We start from the raw sequence: 23,977 nt of genomic DNA on the forward strand, positions 1-23,977 counted from the left end.
TTTTTTTTTTGAGACTGAGTCTGGCTCTGTCGCCCAGGCTGGAGTGCGGTGGCCGGATCTCAGCTCACTGCAAGCTCCGCCTCCCGGGTTCACGCCATTCTCCTGCCTCAGCCTCCCGAGTAGCTGGGACCACAGGCGCCTGCCACTTCGCCCGGCTAGTTTTTTGTATTTTTTAGTAGAGACGGGGTTTCACCGTGTTAGCCAGGATGGTCTCGATCTCCTGACCTCGTGATCCGCCCGTCTCGGCCTCCCAAAGTGCTGGGATTACAGGCTTGAGCCACCGCGCCCGGCCAGAAAAATTATTCTTAAAAATTATAATTAAAAATTCTTATTCTTGGGCCAGGTGTGGTGGCTCATGCCTGTAATGCTAGCACTTGGGGAGGCCAAAGCAGGAGGATCCTCTGAGCTCAGGAGTTTGAGGCCAGCCTGGGTAACACAGGGAGACCCTGTCTCTAAAAAATAAAAATAAATAAAAATTGTTTTTTTGAGACCGAGTTTCACTCTTTTGCCCAGGCTAGAATGCAGTGGCGTGATCTCAGCTCACTACCACCTCCGTCCCCTGGGTTCAAGCGATCCTCTTGCCTCAGCCTCCTGAGTAGCTGGGATTACAGGTGCCCACCACCACTCCTGGCTGATTTTTGTATTTTTAGTACAGACGAGGTTTCGCCATGTTGGCCAGGCTGGTCTCAGACTTCTGACCTCAGGTGATCCACCCACCTTGGCCTCCCAAAGTGCTAGGATTACAGGTGTGGGCCACCGAGCCTGGCCGTAAAAATTCTTAAGTGAAAAATTTTCTCTATTCATTGAGTATTGGATATTTTTTTCAACCTTATTAAAGTATAATTGACAAGTGAAAACTGTATGTATTTGGGCCAGGAGCAGTGGCTCACGTCTTTGGGAGGTTGAGGTGGGAAGATTGCTCAAGGCCAAGAGTTCAAGACCAGCCGGGGCAACATAATGAAATCCCCATCTTTTACAAAAAAGGAAAAAAAAAAAATCAACTGGGCATGGTGGCACATGACTGTTAGCCTAGCCACTCAGGAGGCTGAGGCCGGAGGATTGCTTGAGCCCAGAAGTTGGTTGCAGTGAGCTATGATCCTGCCACTTTACTCTAGTCGGGGTGACAGCAAGACTCTGTCTCTTGGAAAAAAAAAAGTATTCAAGGTGTACAGTGTGATATTTTGATGTATACATTGTGAAATTATTACCACAGTCAAGCTAGCTAATATATCCATCACCTCATAGTTACTTTGTGTGTATGTGTGTGTTGTATGTGATGAGAATACTTAGGATCTACTCTTAGCAAATTTCTAGTATACAATATGTTATTGTTAACTGTAGTCACTGTGCTGTTCATTAACTCTCCAGAACTTATTTATCTTATAACTCCAAACTGTACCCTTTAACCAACATTTCCTCATTTCTTCCACCTTCCTGACTCCTGGTAAGAACCTTCTGCTTTTTGCTTCTATGAGTTTGGCTTTTTTAGATTGCACATAAAAGTGAGATTATTTAATTGATTACTTTAAATAAATACCTACCATAACTTTGAAACCAAGATTCAGTAATCACATATCATGTTACTTAAATCCAGAATACTTCAATAAAAATAATAGCCTTACAAGAACTTTTGTTAGTCATAGTAGTCACAAAGGTGGTACCAGAAAGTGGAAATACATCAATGGCAATTTTTTTTTTTTTAACCCGAGGTCTTCAAATTTAATATAACTTTTTTTTTTTTTTGAGACAGGGTCTTGCTCTGTACACTGGCACAGTCACAGCTCACTGCAGCCTCGACCTCCCAGACTCAAGTGATTCTTCCACCTCGGCCTCCCGAGTACCTGGGACTACAAGTGCGCACCACCATTCCCCGCTAATTTTTTTTATTTGTTGTGGAGCCAAGGGCTCACAATGTTGCCAGGGCTGGTCTCAAATTCCTGGGCTCAAGGGGTCCTCCCTCCTCAGCCTCCCAAAGTGCTTGGTTTATAAGTGTGAGCCACTGCACCTGGCCAAATATAACTCTTTTTCTGTTGGTAGAATTCAACTTTGCTAGATCTTTTAGACATAAGATGTGAGGTGACTTGGAAAGGGTGCTTTTTGAGTGGCACACTACAGATGAGAAAGGAACCTAATGGAATGTTTTTAGTTTAAAAGAAATTCTCTGATTGTGCTAAGTGTAGATGTGTGAAAGAAGTAGTCCTCCAGCACCATTCAGCACAGGATAAACCCCTTCAAAAAGCACATTTAAAGTATATTCTCTGTTGCATGTTTTAGAATATGGTAACTTCTCATGAAATAACCAGTGAATTTCCCCAGTGACCAAAAGAGGAAAAAGAAAAAAATCAGTGGTCAATTTAACTATACTAAACTAAAATTTTTGCTTAAACACTGGTGGAAATGATACAAATAGGGAATTCTGAATTAATTTCTTTTGTCCTAGAAAAGTAGTCAAGATTAGATTGCCCATACGTTCTCCTCCTTACTCCATTCCCAAAAGACAATGGAAGTATATTCTAGAATGAAACATTTTGTTACCACAGTGTTTGGGCTCTGCTTTTCCTGGACTCTCCCCACCCTTTCTAGGTCTATGGAGCAGTACTTCTCAATGGCAATTCGTTGGCAACTTAAAAACATTACGTTTCTTTGCATCATTTTACTTTTCTGAAAATTAGTAAAGATTTTTGGAACTGAATTATTTTCCTTTACCAATGCTTACAAATGTTTATCTGGTATTATAAGCTCAGAAAGCTTATAGTGCAAAAGTAGACCATTCCAAGGTAACCTGACCCCTTGGAAATAAAGGGGAAAGCTGCCGTTTCCCCAGCCTATTCCAAAAGAAGGAAAATAGAACTGGACTTGTGGGTGGGTTTTTTTGTTTTGTTTTGTTGTTTTTTTGCTTTTTAAATCTCAGTGTTGGTAGCAAATTGCCTTAAGCAAATCACTTAACCCCAACCCCTGTTGTTTTCTCATTTGTGAAGCATAGATGCAACATTCAAAGGATTCTGGAATGTTTTAAAAATGCAAATCCTCTATAAATTGTAAGCCACAGGTGTTGAGGCAAAGCACTTAAAGTCATATAAATCTAGGCATTCAGGATCTTGGTGTCCACCCTACTAGTAAGTGTGGATTTCAAACTTCCTGTCCACTCAACTTTAAGTAAAAATCTTCATCTAGTGCTGTCAGGTGGTGGTACCAGCGATGCTTGTTATTTGTATGCCAAAAGTTCAACAAAAATGATTTGTAAACTATTTAGATCAGTGATATTCTAGCAGTGATACATATTGACAAAATTTGCCGATATTTTCCTACACAAAATTTAATTTTTTTTTTTTTTTTTTTTTTTTTAGACAGTCTCACTGTGTCGCCTAGGCTGGAATGCAGTGGTGTGATCTTGGCTCACTGCAACCTTCCCCTCCCAGGTTCAAGCAATTCTCCTTGCCTCAGCCTCCCGAGTAACTGAGACTACAGGCACATGCCACCATGCCTGGCTGATTTTTGTAATTTTAGTAGAGACGGGGTTTCACCATATTGGTCAGGCTGGTCTCAAACTCCTGATGTTAGGTGATCCACCCCCGTCGACCTCCCAAAGTACTGGGATTACAGGCATGAGCCACCGCACCCCGCCTTGACAGCTTTTTCTTTCCCTGAGCCTATGCTAGTTGGTTCTTATACCCTATGAACCAATACAAAATGATTCCCAAGTGAAAAAAACAAGGTGCAGACTATATTATCATGCTACCTTTTGAGTAAGGGAGGGAAAATAATATGTATTTGCTTCCCACACTCCTAAAAAGAAACATAAAAAAGATAAACCAGAAACCAGTGAAAATGGGGAGGGACACGCAGAGTATCAGGGCTAGGAATAGCAGTGAAACTTCTCTGAGTATACCTTTTAAAGTTTTGAGACATGTAAATGTTTTATATGTCAAAATCAAAGAGAAAAAAGGAAACCTTTAAGTTGCTTACAAACAAAAAGGAATGAACCCAAGTAAAATATAAAATCCAAAGCTAATATATCAAATTGATTACTCAGTCACCCAGAAAATAGTACTTTGACTATACATCTTTATGAAATATATTCTGAAGACGAAAAGAGCTTCGATGAAACCTTGACACTTCACTCAGTAAATTTTGGTGCATAATATCATTAGTCTTGTCATTTTGAAACTATTTTATATGCATTATAGAATAAATCAAATAAGTAAACATTTATTAGAGATGACATACAAATAGTAAAACTTTTTTTAAAAAGTAATATTGAATCTGAAGTAGAAATATCAATATGAACTCATAAGTAAAAGGATTGATTTCTCTCTCTACCAAAAGAACCTAGGCGTAGAGGCATCTCTAATAGCAATGATCACACCTCTTACTCCAGATACTAGCTTCTAAATACTACCCCCTCCTAAAAGAAAGGCTCTTGAGCCGGGCGCGGTGGCTCGCGCCTGTAATCCCAGCACTTTGGGAGGCCGAGGCGGGCGGATCACAAGGTCAGGAGATCGAGACCACAGTGAAACCCCGTCTCTACTAAAAATACAAAAAATTAGCCGGGCGCGGTGGCGGGCGCCTGTAGTCCCAGCTACTCAGGAGGCTGAGGCAGGAGAATGGCGTGAACCCGGGAGGCGGAGCTTGCAGTGAGCCGAGATCGCGCCACTGCACTCCAGCCTGGGCGACAGAGCGAGACTACGTCTCAAAAAAAAAAAAAAAAAAAAAAAGAAAGGCTCCTGAGAGAAATGGTTGAATCCGGGTTTGGAGAAGAGGAAGAATAAGGTGAGCCTGGTATATCTTCTTTTGTCAAAACGAGTGGAAGGACTGTAATGGAATCATGTCAAAAGGACAGAAGAGCCAGCTTGAAGGAGGCTCCCACTGGCCCAATTTGAGACAATATGAGTATTCAGTGCAATTAATGTGTAATTAAGTGTAATCTGTTAAATACATAAAAATCTGAATGACAAATGGAGAAGAGTTTTCTTTGCAAAAGAATGCCAGCTAATGTGAAAGGATTGATAGAAAAATACAAGTTGTGATTCTATAACCTTCCCAATATAATTGGTTCAGGCAAGGATTATTAACAGATGGTAAAGTCATTAGGGAATAGGATATTAACATGTTGAAAAAAAGTATCACCCTACAAATTAACTTTTACTTGCAAAAGAGAAAATGTACCTTTCAAAGGAGAGATCTGATAGTCTCACTTTAACCAGGACTCAATCTTAGCATTGCTAATAGTGGAACAACCTGACATGTGCCTCCTAATAATGATGCTAGGTGAAATATACTACATAATCCAGGAAATTTTAACCTTTTTCTAATAAAACCTCAGAACTGAACTTCCAGTTTATAGGAAGGAAACCCTCTGAAAAATTCAAAACATGAGTGATTTTATGAGACAATTAATCTGGGTTCCTCAAAGAAAAGCCAGTATCACAAGGGGCTGGGGGACATTGGAGAGACTGTTCTAGATTAGCAGAGGCTAACAGAACCTAACAACCAACTGCATTTAATGAACCTTGAATCCATGCTGGGTTGGCAGGGTTGAGGAGACTGTTGGGATATAAAAAATATTCTTGAGAAAATTAGGGAAATTTGAATATAATCTGGACAGTCTGGATATATGATGATATAGAATAATTGTTAATATTAAGTGTGATATGTCATCATGGTTCTGTAGGAGAATATTCTTAGAAGATACATTCGGAACAATTTATTGGTAATGTTCATGTTTGCAACCTTTATTTTTACAGGACCATGTGAAAGTATGCATGTGTATGTGTGTATATATACAGAGAAAAAAACCTATTATGGAAAATGGAAAGATTCATTCTAGGTGGAGAGTACAGGTGTTTATTATACTATGCTTTTACATTTTTTGTATGCTGAAAATGATTATAATAAAGTTGGAAAAGTAAACAGTGGTGCTAGCAAGTGAGGATGGAGGGTAGCAGGTGGGAGAGGAGACTTTAGTGTTATCACTAAAGTAGTGGATATGTTCCAGGAACCAGGATTTCTTCAGTCACCTGTACTGAGTTTTTTTAAAACCTAGAATTGATGATAATTCAATGTCGGGAGAAACAGAGATGACTGGCATGTGTTAATATACTATTGGTGGTGGGACTGAGGAAAAGAGAAATATGGACAGGTCAGGCAACTGGGTAGGTAGTAGATAGCTAAATAGGTATGGAAACAGTCTAGATGTGTGTTACATTCTTTTGCAAATTGTGGTCAAAAGATTGGGAAGCCCTTTTCAGTCCTACTTATTGCTTTTTTTTTAAACCTCTTATTTTTACTTCTAGTTGACAGTCGCAGGCCTCGATCCTGCATATTGACTGGAGCACTTTGGGAGATAATAGTGAAGTGTTTTGTCTTATAGGAAGAGAGGGGAGTAGCTCACAAGGGTCAAACTACTCTTGGCAGAGTTTTTCAAGCTGTATATTCCTTACCTTTTAAGTGACTCAGCAGTTTGGAGCCTGGTATTGCCTCACCTCTTCTTGCCGCCAGCATTGACAGAAGATCTAGTTGAGTCCTACTTTGAAAGGAGTATTGCTTCTGACTGTGGAATTCGATTCTAGCTGTGTGTGTATTATATCCTGTTACTGTTGAGACAGAGGCGGGAGTTGGGGGGGAAGATATGTGCTGAGATTAGTCAGCCTGCCCTCCCTCTCCCCCCAGAAACTCAGGCCCCATCTGGGGAGACTGAGAACTTAAGAAACTTGAGACAGGGAAGGAGAGCAGGGAGCAGCCAAAACCTGCTGAGTCTCAGAAGACTGGTTTCTGCACGAGGGAATGGAAGAAGTGACTGGAGGTGGCTGTGGATTCAACTCTGGCCTGAGACTGATGCCCTTGAGATAAGTTGTTTTTCGGTGGGTGTGTCTGGGGGCATTGTGTTGGGAAGGGAATTCCTTTCTTGGGGAAACTTTTTTTTACTTGAGGTGAAAGGTATTCAGACGTGTGTATTTCTTGTACCAAGGAGTGGGTTTTTATTGATAACTGTTTCTTTGGGTTCATCTGAAATGGGAATCAGACTGGTAAATATCAAGAAAAACTGGGCAGGGTGGTATGGGCCTGTAGTCCCAGCTGCTCAGGAGGTGAGAAGATTGTTTGAGCCCAGCAGTTTGCAGCCAGCCTGGCAAACATAGTGAGACCCTGTCTCTTTAAAAAGAGAGAAAGAGTAAGGAAGTAAAGGTGTTACACCTGTTTTGGCTGTCTGCCATATCCTCTTCCTTTCCTCTGAAAAAGGAGTGGGTGAGGGTAGAATCTGTAGAAGAAAGAATAATTTAACCAGAAAATATGTGTGAAAGAGGGATTAGAAAAGATGTAGGAATCTTGAAAAGTGTTCTAACACACTATGCTTAGTAATGATGAACTTGTTAAAATTTCTAGTTTTTTATTGTTACTTTTTTTTTTTGCTCAGTTGCTAAGAAATATGCTGACCATAATTTCTAAACAGAAAAATCTCTACACACAATATGCTAGGAGAGACAATGGGACAGAATATATAAATTTAGGAATGTCCCAGAGAATCAGTAGTGTACCAAAAGAGGGATACTAGCCCTTCAAATAATTCTCTGCAGTAAGAAAGACTGCTTTGCTTACTTCTACGTTACACTTTCTTAATGATTTGTTTTCCTAGTAATTGCTGTTTATCTTTGAATCTAGTTCTTTACCCTTAGGAAGAAACCTTTCTGAGGAAATTAAAAGCTATTAGATTGGCATTTAAAATAACAAATTTGACAAAATGTCTAAGTTAAACCTAGGTTAAACAATATCCAGATAAGGCTATGAAGACTATAGTATCTGGCATGTTCCTCATGGAGCAGTGAAATTCCATGCCAAGGCCACTTATGTTACTCTACTGTGGGTCAAAACATGTCTACAGATTTTAAGGGACCATGTTTCCTTACATAGAACTTTCCTGGAGTAGCACTGGATACTTAGTTGGTGCCTAGCAAATGTGATGATTAAAGAATATAATGCACCACAGGTATTATCCTGATCACCATTTCTAGGCTAAAATGTTAAAGAACATTTTAATGTTGTAGTGGAATTCTGGTAGCTGTTAATTCTTTCTCATTCAGGAGATGGCAGGCAAAACTGGGTGGGCCCTGGGAAGGAGTGTAGCTGGGCTCTTTAACTTCTAAGAATATAGGATGTGTGTTTGTGAAAGTAAACTCAGCTTCTAATGGTAAAAAATATATATCAATTAGGATCAACTAAATGAATAGCATACAATTTTTCTTCTCTTGAGGTGTGTAACTTTTTTGGATTGTGTCTGCTACCCTTTTCTTGGTAAGGTCTGCACAATTCTTTCAGCTCACTTTGTCAGCAGACTTCCCACTAGGTAGTGGATATACCCCAAATTATTCGTTTGGTAGAGCTTTTCTTTACCATTCTCAGTATCAAATGGAAGAAAGTCAACCATTGTACCTGCTAAGCTATTTGAAGAGGTGCTTTAAATAGCATGTTAAACTGGCCTGATATTTAATTGGGTTTTTAAGACGCAGCAAGTAGACTTCTGTATTTGGGTGTGCTATTTGAAGAATGGGTCAATCTGACCTTCTAGCCTTTCATAAATATGCTCTTAGTGTAAGAATGGAACACTGGTGTGCTTGTTCAGTTGTGGGTAAGGCTGTTTATGAGGTGGTGAGTACTCAAGCATAACATCGTTCTTTAACGTAAGACTTTTTACTTAAAGATACTTTCTGCGTTTCAACCACTGTATTTCCTTTCCATTCCTTCTCTTCCCAATCCTACTTTTTTTTTAGGTGTAGTATTCCTTGTAGATGGTAGATTTGAAGAAAGATGAAAGCACAGCAATTAAGATTTAATGTTTGGAAGAAATTATGATGATAGGAATTAATAGAAACAGAACAACTTTGTAGTCTTTTCGTCTTACCCAGATTATCATATTTGCCTTAAATGCAGTGAGTCCAACCCAATCAGAAGGCTGTTGTTGAGATCTGGAGAGAAAACTTGTGATATCCAAAAGTTGCTTTTGGCAGCAGTGTTTATATTTACAGTGTGAGGGTGAACAATGCTCCAGGAGGTAGTTCACCAAGAGAAAACAGAGCTACTAGCTGTGAAGATAACCAGTGGAGCTAACAGGTCTGGAGGAAACTGGCAGAGCAAATGTATTCCACAGCATCAGTTGTAACACAGATTCTCTTCAGCATGTAATTTGGGGTGGAAGAGAAGACCTTGCTGGGACACCTTATAAGTGGTGAGAATGTCAAACAGCTGCAAGAATACGCAACCCATTCATCCTTGCCATGGCTTGAGTTAACATTCTACCCCCTTCAAATATGGACCATATTCATTATTTGAGAGATGGGGAGGTAGGGGCACTGCACTGGTTAGTAAGCTGCTAAGCTGCTTGCAATACAGTCCAGTATTTTTAGATGGGAAAGATTTTGCTTAGCTTTAGGCTACTGATGAGCTGTATTAATATAAGGGGAAATTATGATTATTCAGTTTTTAAGTTGCTGAAGAAAAACATTTCTCTCTTGCCACAGCCACCTCTCTATCTAAAAAACTGCAAGCGTTATTGCAGTTCCCTCCCCCACCGTCACCCTTCATGTACCTGGCATCTGGGAACATGCCCAGAACCCTTTGAAAAAAGGCAAACAGAGGAAGGAATCAGCAGAGGGGAGAGCAGCTTCTGAATAGAATAGTCTGCATTATGCCGGCAGCAGGGAGGCTGGTGGAGGAAGGGCTGCCTCTGGAGAGTGTTAAGAGGGTTTGATGGTCTCGTGACTGTATTTTTTGCCATCACCAAAATAACAGCATATTGAATTGGAAGTCATTACCTTGGTCCTCGATTAATTTCTTCAGTGAAACTAGCTTTGCTGACAGCAGAAATCATGTGAACATGCAGTGAGGAATCCTATCTAGAAGGGCAAATGCTGACCTGTGGCCACCGCAATGAGTATTTTTTTTTTTTTTGAAAGATAGTTGTGCTTTTGATGTTTAAGCTATTTATCGTTAAAATTTTAGCACCTAAACTAAAAAAGCAGCTTTGGATGTATAAAGATATTTGTTTAGCTCCGGTGCAGTATATGTGGTTTGACTTGAGTCTTTATTTACTTTTTTATTTATCTTTGAAACTTGATTGATTTATTTTACACAAGAAAGTATTTTTTTCTTCCTTTCCTTTTTTGAATCCTAATTGTGTGGAAACATAAGAAAGGATTTTGAAAGGATCACTCCTTCCACAGATATTCATTGAATGCCTTCCCATATATTTAAGACCCTGGGCTAAGTGCCAGCATAGGTAGCTCATTCCCTTTCATGCCTTTAGGATCTGTCCTTAGATTTAATTAAACAGGATCTGTCCTCTGTCACCTCCTTATTTCACAGAGTAGGCTAAAGAAAAAAATTTGCCCAGCTGGATACTGAACTAGGATAAGTTTTAAATAGAAGTACCCTCAGAGTTTTATCTTAGGCCTACTACTGATAGTATCCATGGCTGTTACTACATGGCTGGTCTCTGCTTTCATTCTTGCTGTGAACCATGCTAGATAGAAAGTTGCAAACACAAACCTGTGTTCCCTTAATTACTGCCTTATTACCTGTGGAGTCCTGCTAATTCCGTTTCCAATTTGTTTATATTAGCTGCTTATGCCTAGGCTGCCCACTTAAACCTGATTCCTACACTGCAATCTGGTGCTCCTCTAGCTGAAGGGTACTTGTGAAAGAGGAGGTGAAGCTTTTGTAGCTGTAACTAACGAGTAGTTTACTGTTCCTGGCTTTAATTTAAAGTGGCTATACCCATGTTGCCAGTATTATACAGAGAAGATTTTAATCTGTAGTCATTTACACTTCCAGAGTATTTGCCAAAGACTTAGCTTAATGGATTCTCTATGGGAACCTTTTCAGATTTAGTTGGATTGTGGACAGAATCTCAGTTCACATTCTCAAACCATCCTGCTTGTTTCAGGATGGTGAAGTTTATTTTATTTTGAAGAAAGGGTTTATCAGAGTTTAAACAGGAGTTCAGGAGGAAGGTTTAAACCATGTAATAAAAGTGTTACACACTTTATAAATCTATAAATAATATCAATTGCAAGCTATTTGCTATTGATTAGATCCAGTTTTCCAAGTATTCTTCAAAGAATTATCTAGTTCTGACTTACTTCATTTAAGGAAGTTTGTTTGTTTGTTTTTGTTGTTGTTGTCGTTGTTGTTTGAGATGGAGTCTTGCTCTGTCACCCAGGCTGGAGTGCAGTGGCACGATCTCAGCCTACTGCAACCACCGCCTCCCGGGTTCAAGCAGTTCCCTGCCTCAGCCTCCCAAGTAGCTGGGATTACAGGTGCCTGCCACCAATCCCAGCTAATTTTTGTATTTTTAGTAGAGAAGGGGTTTCACCATCTTGGCCAGGCTGGTCTCCATCTCCTGACCTCGTGATCTACCCGCCTTGACCTCCCAAAGTGCTGGGATTACAGGCGTGAGCCACCGCGCCTGGCCCATTTAAGGAAGTTTTTAATGCAAAGTTTACCAAGTCATTATTTTCTCCTTCCTTCAAATTAGTCCTAATGAGTTAGATTTTACTATAGTGTGTGTGGGTTTTTCAATTTATCTTTATAATTATATTCTGGTATTTTAAATTTTTACTAGGATAGAAGGTTCTGGAGATACTACATTGGCTTTGTGAAGTATAGACATATGGTTGGGCTCTGAGTATTGGCACCCTAATGCCCATCACCATTTCTAGGCATCTCTTTATAATTCTTTCAGAAAGCAAGACCATCGCCAACTTTAGGAATGTGCTACAAGAGAATATTCTGAAAACAAAAACCAAAAAACCCCAGTAGCACTATGAGATTCTGTTTTCTGAAAGATTTGGGAAGAAGGGTAAAGAGTTTAATCTGTCAGGGTTATAAGAGGGAAAAAAAACTTGATGGAATGTGAGAAAGATTTGTAAAATTGGACAAATACTAAAAGAAGTTGGGTCTTAACCTTAGCCCCTCCTCCCAAATCCTGCAGAAACAATTGGGAGGACACAGTGATTGATGTTTTGGGAGCCTTGGCCTTCCCCCATTTCTGGTGGGAAAGTTGCTGGCTTAGTAGGAGCCATGTGACAACACTGGCTTTTAGGAAAGGCAATGTATAACCTTCCAAAAAGAAAACATTTCACTGATTTTCCGTACAAGTTTTCAACTGTTTGTTTTCCTTTTATATAGCAAATCCAGTTTGCTGATGACATGCAGGAGTTCACCAAATTCCCCACCAAAACTGGCCGAAGATCTTTGTCTCGCTCGATTTCACAGTCCTCCACTGACAGCTACAGTTCAGGTAGGTGTGAATGAACTCTATGTCCTCTCTAATCTCTCTTCCCTGTTTGCTACCAGTGTTGTTCACTTAGCAATCTGAAAATACCTCATGTTATGACTGCCCACCTTTGTGCTGAAAACTGTTAGTTAGTGGCTGGGCACTGGGAATGTTCTGCAGTCAGGCTGGGGAAGCTTCTGTTGACTCGAGACTTTCTTCCCCCTGGCTGTCTATGTGTGTGGTCTGTGGCCAGTGGCCAGTTGGTAGGACTGGGCTAGTTCCCATTCCCACATTGATCCACCTGCATTTCAAAGGGAAGAAATCAATGCTATTTTGGCTGACAGAATTGGCCTTAAAAAAGAAGTGCATTTTGAAGCACGATTTCTTTGTATGAAATATATCCTGCCACCTATCTCTTTCTTTCTTGTCCCCAAGACTGCTTAGATTGTAACAAGAAAATTAATATCTAGGCTTCTTTTATTTATTGGGTTATTCCTTCTGTTGAAATATCCTCCCTGTTAGCCTCTGGAGTAGGAAAGATTCAGACTACTATAATGTGACTCCAGCTCTGTTTCTTTGTAGTTCTCTCCTCCTGTCTTAACTCTCTATAAATAAAGTCTTTTTCTATTTCGTATTGTGTCCTTCCCAACTACAGAGTATGTATTAGAAAATTAGCATGGAAAAGAATATAGAATCTTGGCAGCTGAATATAGGAGAAAACATTAGGGACATCTAATGGGGCATCCAGTACAACTTTGTTGTCGTTTAAGTGAAGACTCATTGTTAAAAGATTAAGAGGTTACAGATTGCTATTAATGTCAGCAGATATTTGTACCAAAAACCATTCATTGTCCTTTGCCAGAATACCTTTTACATTGTATTACTAACATTAAGGATTAACATAAATGAAAAGCCATTATATGTGATCTTGGAGTGACAGATAAAAAGTGGTGTGTGACAAGCAGGCTAATTGTAGCCAAGAAAGAAGAAAAATTAATTGTGAAAAATTGAGTTATGAGAGGAAGAACGATAAAACGACTGAAGAAGGCTTTTAAAAAGTCTTCAAAGATCTTGATGGCCATGTTACAGAAATGTATTAGAGCCTTTTAAAAAGCTTAGTGATATGGTTAAATTGTCATCGTGGGGAAGATAAGCTTTAGTAGTATTTGTGTTAGCTGGACCGGAGGAGGACCTGTACATAGAAGTCAGTCCATGAGAGAGTCCAGATATACTAGAAACTGTGATGAGGAAAATAATTCAGAGAGGAAAAAAGTGATTTGAGAGGTAAGGAATGATTGTTGTATATCCTCATGCATATCTGTCGGATAAGTGGTATTTTTGGCTTTTATGTGAAACCGCTTTTTAAGTTGGTCATTTTGACAGACTTTCCCAGGGCTATCAATAGAACCAGAGCTGCTTGCCTTTTGTGCCATTTATTTCTTTCTCTATTCCTTGAGCACAACTTAGTGTAAAATCCCTTGTAGACTATCTGATCACTTTTGTCTATATCCATGGTTCTCAAAGCATGGTCCTCTGACTAGCAGCATCAGCAACACCTGGTAACTTGTTAGAAATACTATTCTTAGGTGCCACCCCATACCTGCCAAATGGGAAACTGGCCATGGGGTCTAGCAATATATGTTTTAACAAACCTTCCATGTGATCCTGACAGATGCTTGAATTTGAGAACCAGTAATCTACAGAAATACCGTTCCTTATCTGCCCTAAATTGTTCTTCTGTTTTTGCCAGGTCTAGTTCCAATCCAGATGGGACCAGGTACCTCTATTATCTGGGATTACTATAGCTGGTACAGGTTTAGAATCAGTAGTCCCTTATCACAGGCACTAATGGCATAATATTGTTAGGGTGGGTGAAAGAGCTGCAACACGGAAGCATCCACAACATTTTCATTCATACCACCAATTAGAACCTAGAGGAGCAGAAGTGAGAGGGTTATAAAAGGTAACTCCAATTAAGAGTGTTCCCTTGACTTAAATGAAAGTCCCTTGGGGACTGCACTCTGTAGAGTTGGGGCCACTGAGGTTTTTCTATCCTTGTTTTTTTCTTTCCTGGCTCTAGCTGCATCCTACACAGATAGCTCTGATGACGAGGTTTCTCCCCGAGAGAAGCAGCAAACCAACTCCAAGGGCAGCAGCAATTTCTGTGTGAAGAACATCAAGCAGGCAGAATTTGGACGCCGGGAGATTGAGATTGCAGAGCAAGGTAAAGAAAAGGGAGTGGTTTAGGGGACGAGAAACGACCCTCTTGTTGGCCATCAGAATCCACAAACAACTTAAGACTTGAAAGCTGACTTGAAAGTATACTGGGAAGAAAGTATTATGGACTTCCGGATAAACACTTCTCTCTCTATGGAACTTGAGTCTCAGGATTCTTGTTCTCTCTTCCTTCTGTTCTCAGCATGTGGTGATGACACACAGAGTAGTTTCTGTTTTCCTCCCCACCCCACCCCACCACCGTATTCAAAGATCTACATGGCAGAATTGGCAAGTCCTAGATCACTACTTGGTAGTTGGTTATATGGGATCTTACTATAGCTGCCAATGCCAGAGACCCAGATTGCCCAGAAACAGCTGATGAGGAAGGGTTTTAAGCTAAGGATGTGGTGACCTAGCGTCTTGTTTGGTCCTGAGCACCCTCTGCTGGAGCAGAGTAAAAGTGACTGACAAACAGTTGAATCTTGGTTTCCCTACCCCAACCACTCCCAGTAAGGTCCTCTTTACTCTTGTGTTGTTTACACGTTGAAGGCATGTTCTTTACTGAAAGAGAATAGAGAAACCAAACAGACTGACAGGATACGGTAAGACAGCATAGAAAAACAGAAGTTAGTGATTTCAGCTGAGGGTACAGTCTTTCTGGTCTGATGATTTTATATATAGGGATCTGTTAGCCAGTGCCTTAACTACTTTCCTCTCTTCCCAAATGAATGATGAGATTTACCCTTCATTTTGATCAGTTTTAAGGATTTACTTCATTCTCTGTTCAGTCCTCTGTGTATAAAGCTGAAGCAGTAGAGGAAGAGAGAAACTCCAAGTGGTTGCATGACCGCTCTCCACTATTACTGTGCTGTTGAAGCTGCCAGTCATCATGAAAATAGGCTTAAAGTTTTTCTGTCTCATCTCACCGTATCTCAACAGATCCAGACCAGCCCTGGGGCAGGAACTGATGATACTGCTAGTGCAGACCTAGCTCAAATCCTCTGTTCTTTCACAGACATGTCTGCTCTGATTTCACTCAGGAAACGTGCTCAGGGGGAGAAGCCCTTGGCTGGTGCTAAAATAGTGGGCTGTACACACATCACAGCCCAGACAGCGGTGAGTTTGTTGGAAGAAAAGAGGGACTTCTGATAAGGGGAAGAAAGAAATCAATTTTTTTTTTGTTTCACTTTTCCTTCCTAACTCACCAACCTCCAAATGCTAACTATTAGTAGGATCTCCCTGCTACACAATAGTGGGGTTTTCTGGGGTTTTTTTGTATGTGTAAACCCACTTTCAGCAAACTTGACCTAGGAAAGTCTAGATTTGCAAACATACGATTGTTATAAAATGTTATTAAGACTTTTAGAAACCTACGTTTTATGCAAAGTTAAACACCAGTGCACCACCTCGCTGGAGTATACCCCTTTCTAACTTCCCAGTGTAGCGCCTGTTGGTGTAGAGTTGATAGGTATTGTTATCTTGCTGAGGCTTGCTCTCCATTCCTGGGTGGCCCTTCTCTTCCTCACCCTGTCTTCCTATACCTCTACACAGGTGTTGATTGAGACACTCTGTGCTCTGGGGGCTCAGTGCCGCTGGTCTGCTTGTAACATCTACTCAACTCAGAATGAAGTAGCTGCAGCACTGGCTGAAGCTGGTAAGTTCAGTATTTTTTTTTTTTTTTTTTTTTTTTTTACCAAATTTGCCCCAAAATAGTTATCCAAACATATAACTTTTATGTATCAAAATTGTCATTACAATGTCATATATGTCTAGAGGCTGTAAAATTGGGGATGATGAAAACCTCAACAGGAAGAATGTGGATAATAAAATTAAGATGTATATCCATGATGGAATATTATGTAGTCATTAAAAATGACCTTTGAAAATAATCTAATGGCGGCCGGGCGTGGTGGCTCAAGCCTGTAATCCCAGCACTTTGGGAGGCCGAGACGGGCGGATCACGAGGTCAGGAGATCGAGACCATCCTGGCTAACACGGTGAAACCCCGTCGCTACTAAAAATACAAGAAAAATTAGCCGGGCGAGGTGGCGGGCGCCTGTAGTCCCAGCTACTCGGGAGGCTGAGGCAGGAGAATGGCGTGAACCCGGGGGGGCGGAGCTTGCAGTGAGCCGAGATCGCGCCACTGCACGCCAGCCTGGGGCACAGAGCAAGACTCCGTCTCACAAAAAAAAAAAAAAAGAAAATAATCTAATGGCATGGGGACATGCACAGTTCTGGTGTTAGTTGAACGAGGAAGAATGTTAAACTATATACGTGCTATCAGTTTTGTGAGAGAGCACAAGTAGGAAGTGTCTTTTATATTGATAGTGCATTAAATAATTTGGTATTCAGTATGGCATTGAAAATATATAAGCTATTCATGAGTTTAATTAAACAAAATAATTTTTTATTATTCAGGCCAGGCCTGGTGGCCCATGCCTGTAATCCCAGCACTTTGGGAGGCCGAGGCGGGCAGATCACTTGAGGCCAGGAGTTCAAGACCTGCCTGGCCAACATGGTAAAACCCCACCTCTACTAAAAATACAAAAGTTAGCCGGGAGTGGTGGTGTGCGCCTGTAATTTCAGCTACTCCAGAGGCTGAGGTAGGAGAATCACTTGAACCCGGGAGGCAGAGACTGCAGTGATCCGAGATCATGCCACTGCATTGCAGCCTGGGCGACAGAGTGAAACTCCATCTCAAAAATTAATAACAATAATAATAATAATTTTTATTATTCAAATGTTCAGAAGAAAATCACCATGAAGTTTCTTTGAGGACCTCTCATCTTTCTCTCTTCCCTTCTCTTTCTCTTTCTCTTTCTCTTTCTCTTTCTCTTTCTCTTTCTCTTTCTCNCTCTTTCTCTTTCTCTTTCTCTTTCTCTTTCTCTTTCTCTTTCTCTTTCTCTTTCTCAAGATGGAGCCTTACTCTGTTGCCCAGGTTGGAGTGCAATGGTGCAGTCTCGGCTAACTGCAACCCCTGCCTCCTGGATTCAAGTGATTATCGTGCCTCAGCCTCCTGAGTAGCTGGGATTGCAGATGCACGCCACCACACCCAGCTAATTTTTGTATTTGTAGTAGAGATGGGGTTTCACCATGTTGGCCAGGCTAGTCTCGAACTCCTGACCAGCCTGGATGTTTGATCTGCCTGCCTTGGCCTCCCAAAGTGCTGGGATTACAGGCGTGAGACACTGCACCCAGCCAGACCTCGCATCTTTCTAAGAACCTCAGAAAGTAACTTTATAATACTTTTGGGGTTTTTTGTTTATTCTTTTCTGGTAAGTGTTTACTGCAAAAAATTTAGGAAGTTCCCAAAAAACCTACAATCCCACTACATAGAGTATTTGATGAATTTTTTTCCTTTTCCTTTTTTCTACTTTACATGGATGAAATAAATTCTAATATGTATACAGTTTTATAACCTAAATATAATATTTTCAGACGTAGTTTTCCATGTCACTGAAAAGTTTGACAGCATCATTTGTAATACTCATTCATATGGCTATGTGATTTTACTTCACTATTTTCCTAATGGTGAACATTTAGATTGTTTCAAGATGTTTACTAATATCAATAATGCTCCAGTTAACAGCTTTATGTTAATTCCCACTTCATTTTATCTCCTTCTCAGTATAAAATTAGCCCAAAGAAAGGAACACTTTAAGGTTCCAAAATACTTTTAAAACAAAAATTCCTTAATTTCTTAACATAATTAATTTCTGAAGCAAAAGTGATTCTTTGACTTTTGGCTCTACATATTTTCCTTTCTGAAATTGTTTCTTTTGCCTTTTTCTCTTCACATGGATCTCAGAAAGTGATTTGGTACAGGACATTCCTCAAAGGAGGCGGGCAGCTGATTCATTTCTGTCTCTACAGGAGTTGCAGTGTTCGCTTGGAAGGGCGAGTCAGAAGATGACTTCTGGTGGTGTATTGACCGCTGTGTGAACATGGATGGGTGGCAGGCCAACATGGTAATAATGCATATACATCCTACACTTTGACAATAGATTTATTTCCTTTTTTTCCCTCAAAGCATGGTTCCCTAAATATGTTTTGGATGTTTGGTCTTATGCACTGACTTTGTTGCTAAAGTGTTTAGCTTGATACCTATTCAGAATGGGTCTGAGTACTGAATGGAAAGGTGGGGGAAGGGTAAGACTAGCTGAACACATGGCTCAGACACACCAGAACGAAATAGTGGTGCTTCTTTGGAGTAGGATTCTGCTTTCTTTCCTTCTGCCCCAGTTCTCCTTTTATATTCAAAGGGCCTATATATTTCAAGACTCTTAGACTAAAAATGAGTCTGTGATTAGCTTAATACTCATCACTGTAGCCTAAAACAAACCTAGGAATCCTTTTAACCATTTTACACCAACAAATTTGACTGTATTTCCACTATCTAAGCCTGCTCTAAGGAGCTCTGAGGAGTGCTCTTCCAAAACATACAGGGCTCTCTTACTAGTACAGAAAGTGGGTTCAAAGTTCCCCCCAGCCCTAGCAGCCTGAATGCCCATAGAAGTCTTCTGGCTGTTCTATAGATCCTGGATGATGGGGGAGACTTAACCCACTGGGTTTATAAGAAGTATCCAAACGTGTTTAAGAAGATCCGAGGCATTGTGGAAGAGAGCGTGACTGGTGTTCACAGGTAACAGATTCTGGAGTAGCTGCCCCTTGTGTCCTTGCCTCAGCAAACTCTTCTGGTCTCTCTTAGGCTTTAGGACTGTGTTTCAGACTTATAACTAAATGGGAATATCTTCATTAGATAAAACTTCCGAGTTTTTACTTTTGAAAAATCAAGTTGATCCTAGAAGGAAGTTATTTCAGGTTCTAGTTCATACATTTTTCTCTCCCATTTACTCCACTGAGTGATTCTCAACTAGTGTTGAGGGGCGGGTAGGGAATAAGTGTATCTTGAAAAACTGTATTCAATATTGTATTATCATTTTATATTTGAAATATGAAAAACAATCCTATTGTAAAACTACATGTTAACACTACAAAAAGTAAAACTGGGCAAAATATTCTTGGCTTGTTGGAATACTGAAAAGATATCTGAAAGAGTGTTTCTTGGGGGCACATTGCACATGCTTACTCTCTCTCTCACACACACACACACACACGGAACCATATCAGAATCATTGATAGTCTTTGTTTATCAGAAGTAGGCATGGATTTCTATTGAAAACTGCTGATCAGAGGAAATAACACGCCCTATAAAGGGAACAGAAGTACATTTCTTCAACTGAAAGGCTTTTTTTTTCTTCCAAAAAAGGGGTAAAGGGAGAAGAAAATGAAAAGAAGTGTGGAGGGATGACAAGGAAATAATCATGTTTTCTAATATCCTTGGGCAATAAATGAGACTGGGAAGGGCAGCATGGAACTTGAAGAGAATTAGGCAGATTTTGCCACATATTATGTTGTGCCAGCTAACTTGGGTTTTGTTTGTTTTTGTGACCTCTTCTCCCTTTAGGCTATATCAGCTCTCCAAAGCTGGGAAGCTCTGTGTTCCAGCCATGAACGTCAATGATTCTGTTACCAAACAGAAGTTTGATAACTTGTACTGCTGCCGAGAATCCATTTTGGATGGGTAGGTTGAATGTATATATATTCAAATTTCTAGGGGCTCTGGTCTTGTCCCCTGGTCTTCCTTTGGCTTTAAAAGTTTCTTAGAGGGACCATTTCATACTGAGCTCTGCCAGCTTCCAATTGATATTCTCAAGGGCATTGGCCCACACTTTTAACTGTGAAGAGGAACTGAGTTTGAGCTGTTAACATTTGAGTTGAGTCCTTGTCTGTTTCCACAGCCTGAAGAGGACCACAGATGTGATGTTTGGTGGGAAACAAGTGGTGGTGTGTGGCTATGGTGAGGTAAATAGCTGGGTCTCAGTGTCTCTTTCTTTTTGTGTACTTATTAGAAATAGTTGGTGAAGGAGGCTTATGCTGTCAATCTAGAGTCACTGATACAAGGTTTAAATTTTTTTAGATAATGTATCTCAAACAATAGCAAAAGTCTTTTATTCAGATTTATGAACAGAAACATACAAAATGAATTGAGTTTTCAGATTTTACCATTTTGTTTTGTGGAATAGATACCAGTATCATTTTCCCCAATTATAACAATAACCTTTAATGAGACTTAATTCAAATGAATGTGTAGCATTTTAGCCCCCACAAGTGACTTGCAGTAGAATTAAGGGTGGAATCTGAAATGGCATACAGTTGAATATCTCCAAACTGGAATAGGTCACAGATTTTGTTGTCTTCAGCAATGACCCACAGAAGTTCCTGAGCTACGAAGCTATCCTTGAGTAGATTCTTGTCAAGTAAGAGTATAAGAAATTAGAGGTTGCTTAGAGTAAGTTGCTTTTGCTTAGTCTTGTTTCCCTAATGAAAACTGCTGTGCAAAGCCCAGTCCTTCCTATGACATGTCTGCTAAATTACCTCTCTAACTGAGGTTCACAACGTAATCTGGATCTGTTTCTGTTCTGCTTGGGATTGGAGCATCTGTGCAGTTGCTCATCAGATGACGGGCTGTTTCATGAAGGTTAATTCCTGTCTCACAAATAACCTACCTATCCGAAATATCCATGATGTAATGAACCTAATGACTTGACCGTTCTTTTCTTCTGCAGGTAGGCAAGGGCTGCTGTGCTGCTCTCAAAGCTCTTGGAGCAATTGTCTACATTACCGAAATCGACCCCATCTGTGCTCTGCAGGCTTGGTAAGAACAGACTGATAATACTATTAGATTCACCCTAGGTACTTTATGTTACTGAGAGTTCATAATTGAGTATATTAATCATTTTTGCAGAAATCACCTAGGGGAAGAGAAGGCTAGGACTGCTCTGTTCTTCTCACTCTAACCCTAGGGCTCTCTTAGAGCCTCTTGGCAGTTTTCCTTCCTGGATGGAGTCTTAGGGACTCTGAAGAGGCCAGTGTATATAGTTTAGCACAGCTTATCACTCACCATTCCTGTGAGGTGGCACTGGATCCAACTTTAGAAGGGGATCTTGTCTCATTTCATGACCATCTTCCCTCCCACTGCCTTCTTGCTTTACTCATAATGTTCCTTTCTTTTCTTCTAGCATGGATGGGTTCAGGGTGGTAAAGTTAAATGAAGTCATCCGGCAAGTTGATGTCGTAATAACTTGCACAGGTAAATAACTTGCATAGAGGGGTGTTTATTCAGAGGCTAAATCTTGAAAGTAGTCTTAGTGACTTTCATACAAAGGAGGTGAGACCTCTGTTCAGTATAAAGATCTCAGAACTAGAATAAGCTGTCAGAACCTTAACATGTTTTCCAGAGTAAAAAACTTTTTTCCCTGGTGACTTTTTATACTGCTTGATCTGAAGACCAGGTAGCCTAAGGAGTGGTTATGCATGTCTTCTCTCAGAATGTGTACATGTCCTTTAATGCCAGCAAGCTTCCTGTCTCCTATGTTCTACCAGAAAGCCAGCCGGTACCTTTGTTGCCCAGCATCTCTTTCCTTAGCCACCCATCTTTACTTTTAGGAAATAAGAATGTAGTGACACGGGAGCACTTGGATCGCATGAAAAACAGTTGTATCGTATGCAATATGGGCCATTCCAATACGGAAATCGATGTGGTAAGGCTCCTTTCATTTGTTGCTAGGCATTTCTCTACTACCTTTCATTAATAACGATAGTCAACTGTGCTTTCTTCCTTTCAGACCAGCCTCCGCACTCCAGAGCTGACGTGGGAGCGAGTACGTTCTCAGGTGGACCATGTCATCTGGCCAGATGGCAAACGAGTTGTCCTCCTGGCAGAGGTACACACAGAAAAGGACTCTGGCAGAGCAGCACAAGCAGAGTAGTTAGATCCATGGTGGGGGTGGCGGGGGGAACAAATATTGGGCCTGTGTTTCCCTGAATTTTATCTTTGGAGAGAGATATATTTCACAAATTATCTGGTCCCCAAAATAAAACCACTTAAAAAAAATCTCATTACTAAGTAACACTATTTCCTAACCACAGCTGATTCTTTAACCTTTCAGACTCAGATGGATTTGCAGAAAATAGGAAAAAGCCTAGAGTCCTGATCTGGAACTGTAATTCTTCCTCTTCCAGCTGAGTCTAGAGGGGTGTAAAGTCTTCTTCCGCTTTGGCTTGACTTGTATGCCATTGGAATCTGAGACAGAGCTCATCCCAGGGCTCTCTCTTACCTTTCCAGGGTCGTCTACTCAATTTGAGCTGCTCCACAGTTCCCACCTTTGTTCTGTCCATCACAGCCACAACACAGGTATGTGGCAAAATGCCTGCTTACACTGCACTGCAATTTGTGGAACTGGGCGTAGATCAGTTCCAGTGAGGGTGTACTGTACTATGTTCTCATCATCCTATTCTTTTTTTATGTAATAAATTGTTGAGACTTAGGTATTCTCAAGTACAGAAAAGAATCACTAGTCAGTATTTGTTGAATTGGCTGTTTAGTTGAGAATATAATGTTCCAGCTTAGTTTTATTTGAGTTGTTCTTTTGTCAGGAACTAAACAAAAACAACAAATCCTCTTAGGATGTGTGCTGCCCTTTAGTATAGGCAAAGTCTTAGGTGCTGTCACTATGGTAGATCACTGTAGTACTTACCCAAATGCTATTAAACCTGGTTTTATTTTTATGTACCTGTCTAACAATTATTTTTATGTTTTCTGGCCTTCTTTTCCCACCTTAGGCTTTGGCACTGATAGAACTCTATAATGCACCTGAGGGACGATACAAGCAGGATGTATACTTGCTTCCTAAGAAAATGGGTGAGTGAAAAACAGTGGAATCCTATGCAGACAGCTGCATAGTTTGGTAAAATGACTGCCATGAAAGGCATTGGATTTAGAGTCAGAGTTCCAATTCCTGTTCTTGTGCTTACTGGTTGTTTGACCTCAGGACAAGTTCTAATCTCCATGATCCTCAGTTTCTTGATTGGTAAAATGAGAATAATACTACATACATTGTAGAATTGTGTGAGAATCCCAGCTAATGAGTAACAGTGCTTAACAAAATGGTTTAGGGTAGATGTTCTTACTCTAAGTAGCCTTATTAAGTTCAGTAAACTTCCTAGTGCAGCTGAGTACATACAGCCTTGGACCAATATGAAAGAAACACAGGTTTTATTGTCCATTATCTGTGAGGATATGCAAACTATCCAATCTCTTGTAAGCAACCCATGCTGTGTTAAAGTGACATAATACATCATCTGTAGTCCTTTACCTTTCTGCACGGTGGTACCCATCTCCCATATCTCCTTGGCTAGGCCAAATCCCTTACTTCTTAACGCTAAAATACTTCTTGCTGTCCTCTCCTCCCATAGCTTACTTCAGACTTTTTTTTTTTTTTTTAAGTGTATAATTATAAAAGGGAAGCTTATCTCTGGAAAAGTAATAATTTTGTGCCAACTACCTTGGAAATTCATGATCCTAAGATTTGATCCTAAAATCCATGGATCTTATCCTAAATAAGTGTTATTGACACAGGCTCTTTCTAGCTT

General features: G+C 40.3%; 1 protein-coding gene across 5 annotated transcripts in view; it reads left to right on the forward strand.

The window, feature by feature from the left end:
• AHCYL1 (adenosylhomocysteinase like 1) overlaps positions 1–23,977 on the forward strand; it is a 46,020-nt gene that overhangs the window by 18,507 nt on the left and 3,536 nt on the right. For 2 of the 5 annotated variants that reach the window (XM_025371117.1, XM_025371038.1), the window contains 14 exons: positions 12,178–12,289; positions 14,346–14,489; positions 15,498–15,598; positions 16,034–16,136; positions 18,356–18,450; positions 19,018–19,124; positions 19,950–20,066; positions 20,284–20,347; positions 21,112–21,200; positions 21,565–21,635; positions 21,992–22,086; positions 22,171–22,269; positions 22,671–22,739; positions 23,168–23,246. In XM_025371117.1, the coding sequence (XP_025226902.1) occupies positions 12,178–12,289; positions 14,346–14,489; positions 15,498–15,598; positions 16,034–16,136; positions 18,356–18,450; positions 19,018–19,124; positions 19,950–20,066; positions 20,284–20,347; positions 21,112–21,200; positions 21,565–21,635; positions 21,992–22,086; positions 22,171–22,269; positions 22,671–22,739; positions 23,168–23,246 (1,345 nt within the window). Of the gene's footprint in view, positions 1–3,015; positions 3,117–4,378; positions 4,417–4,720; positions 4,771–6,304; positions 6,861–12,177; positions 12,290–14,345; positions 14,490–15,497; positions 15,599–16,033; positions 16,137–18,355; positions 18,451–19,017; positions 19,125–19,949; positions 20,067–20,283; positions 20,348–21,111; positions 21,201–21,564; positions 21,636–21,991; positions 22,087–22,170; positions 22,270–22,670; positions 22,740–23,167; positions 23,247–23,977 lie in introns of those variants that run through there. The other 3 variants (XM_025371288.1, XM_025371199.1, XM_025371359.1) reach the window with 3 other exon arrangements.

This window comes from Theropithecus gelada, chromosome 1 (genome assembly GCF_003255815.1).
Source record: "Theropithecus gelada isolate Dixy chromosome 1, Tgel_1.0, whole genome shotgun sequence".
NCBI lineage: Eukaryota > Metazoa > Chordata > Mammalia > Primates > Cercopithecidae > Theropithecus > Theropithecus gelada.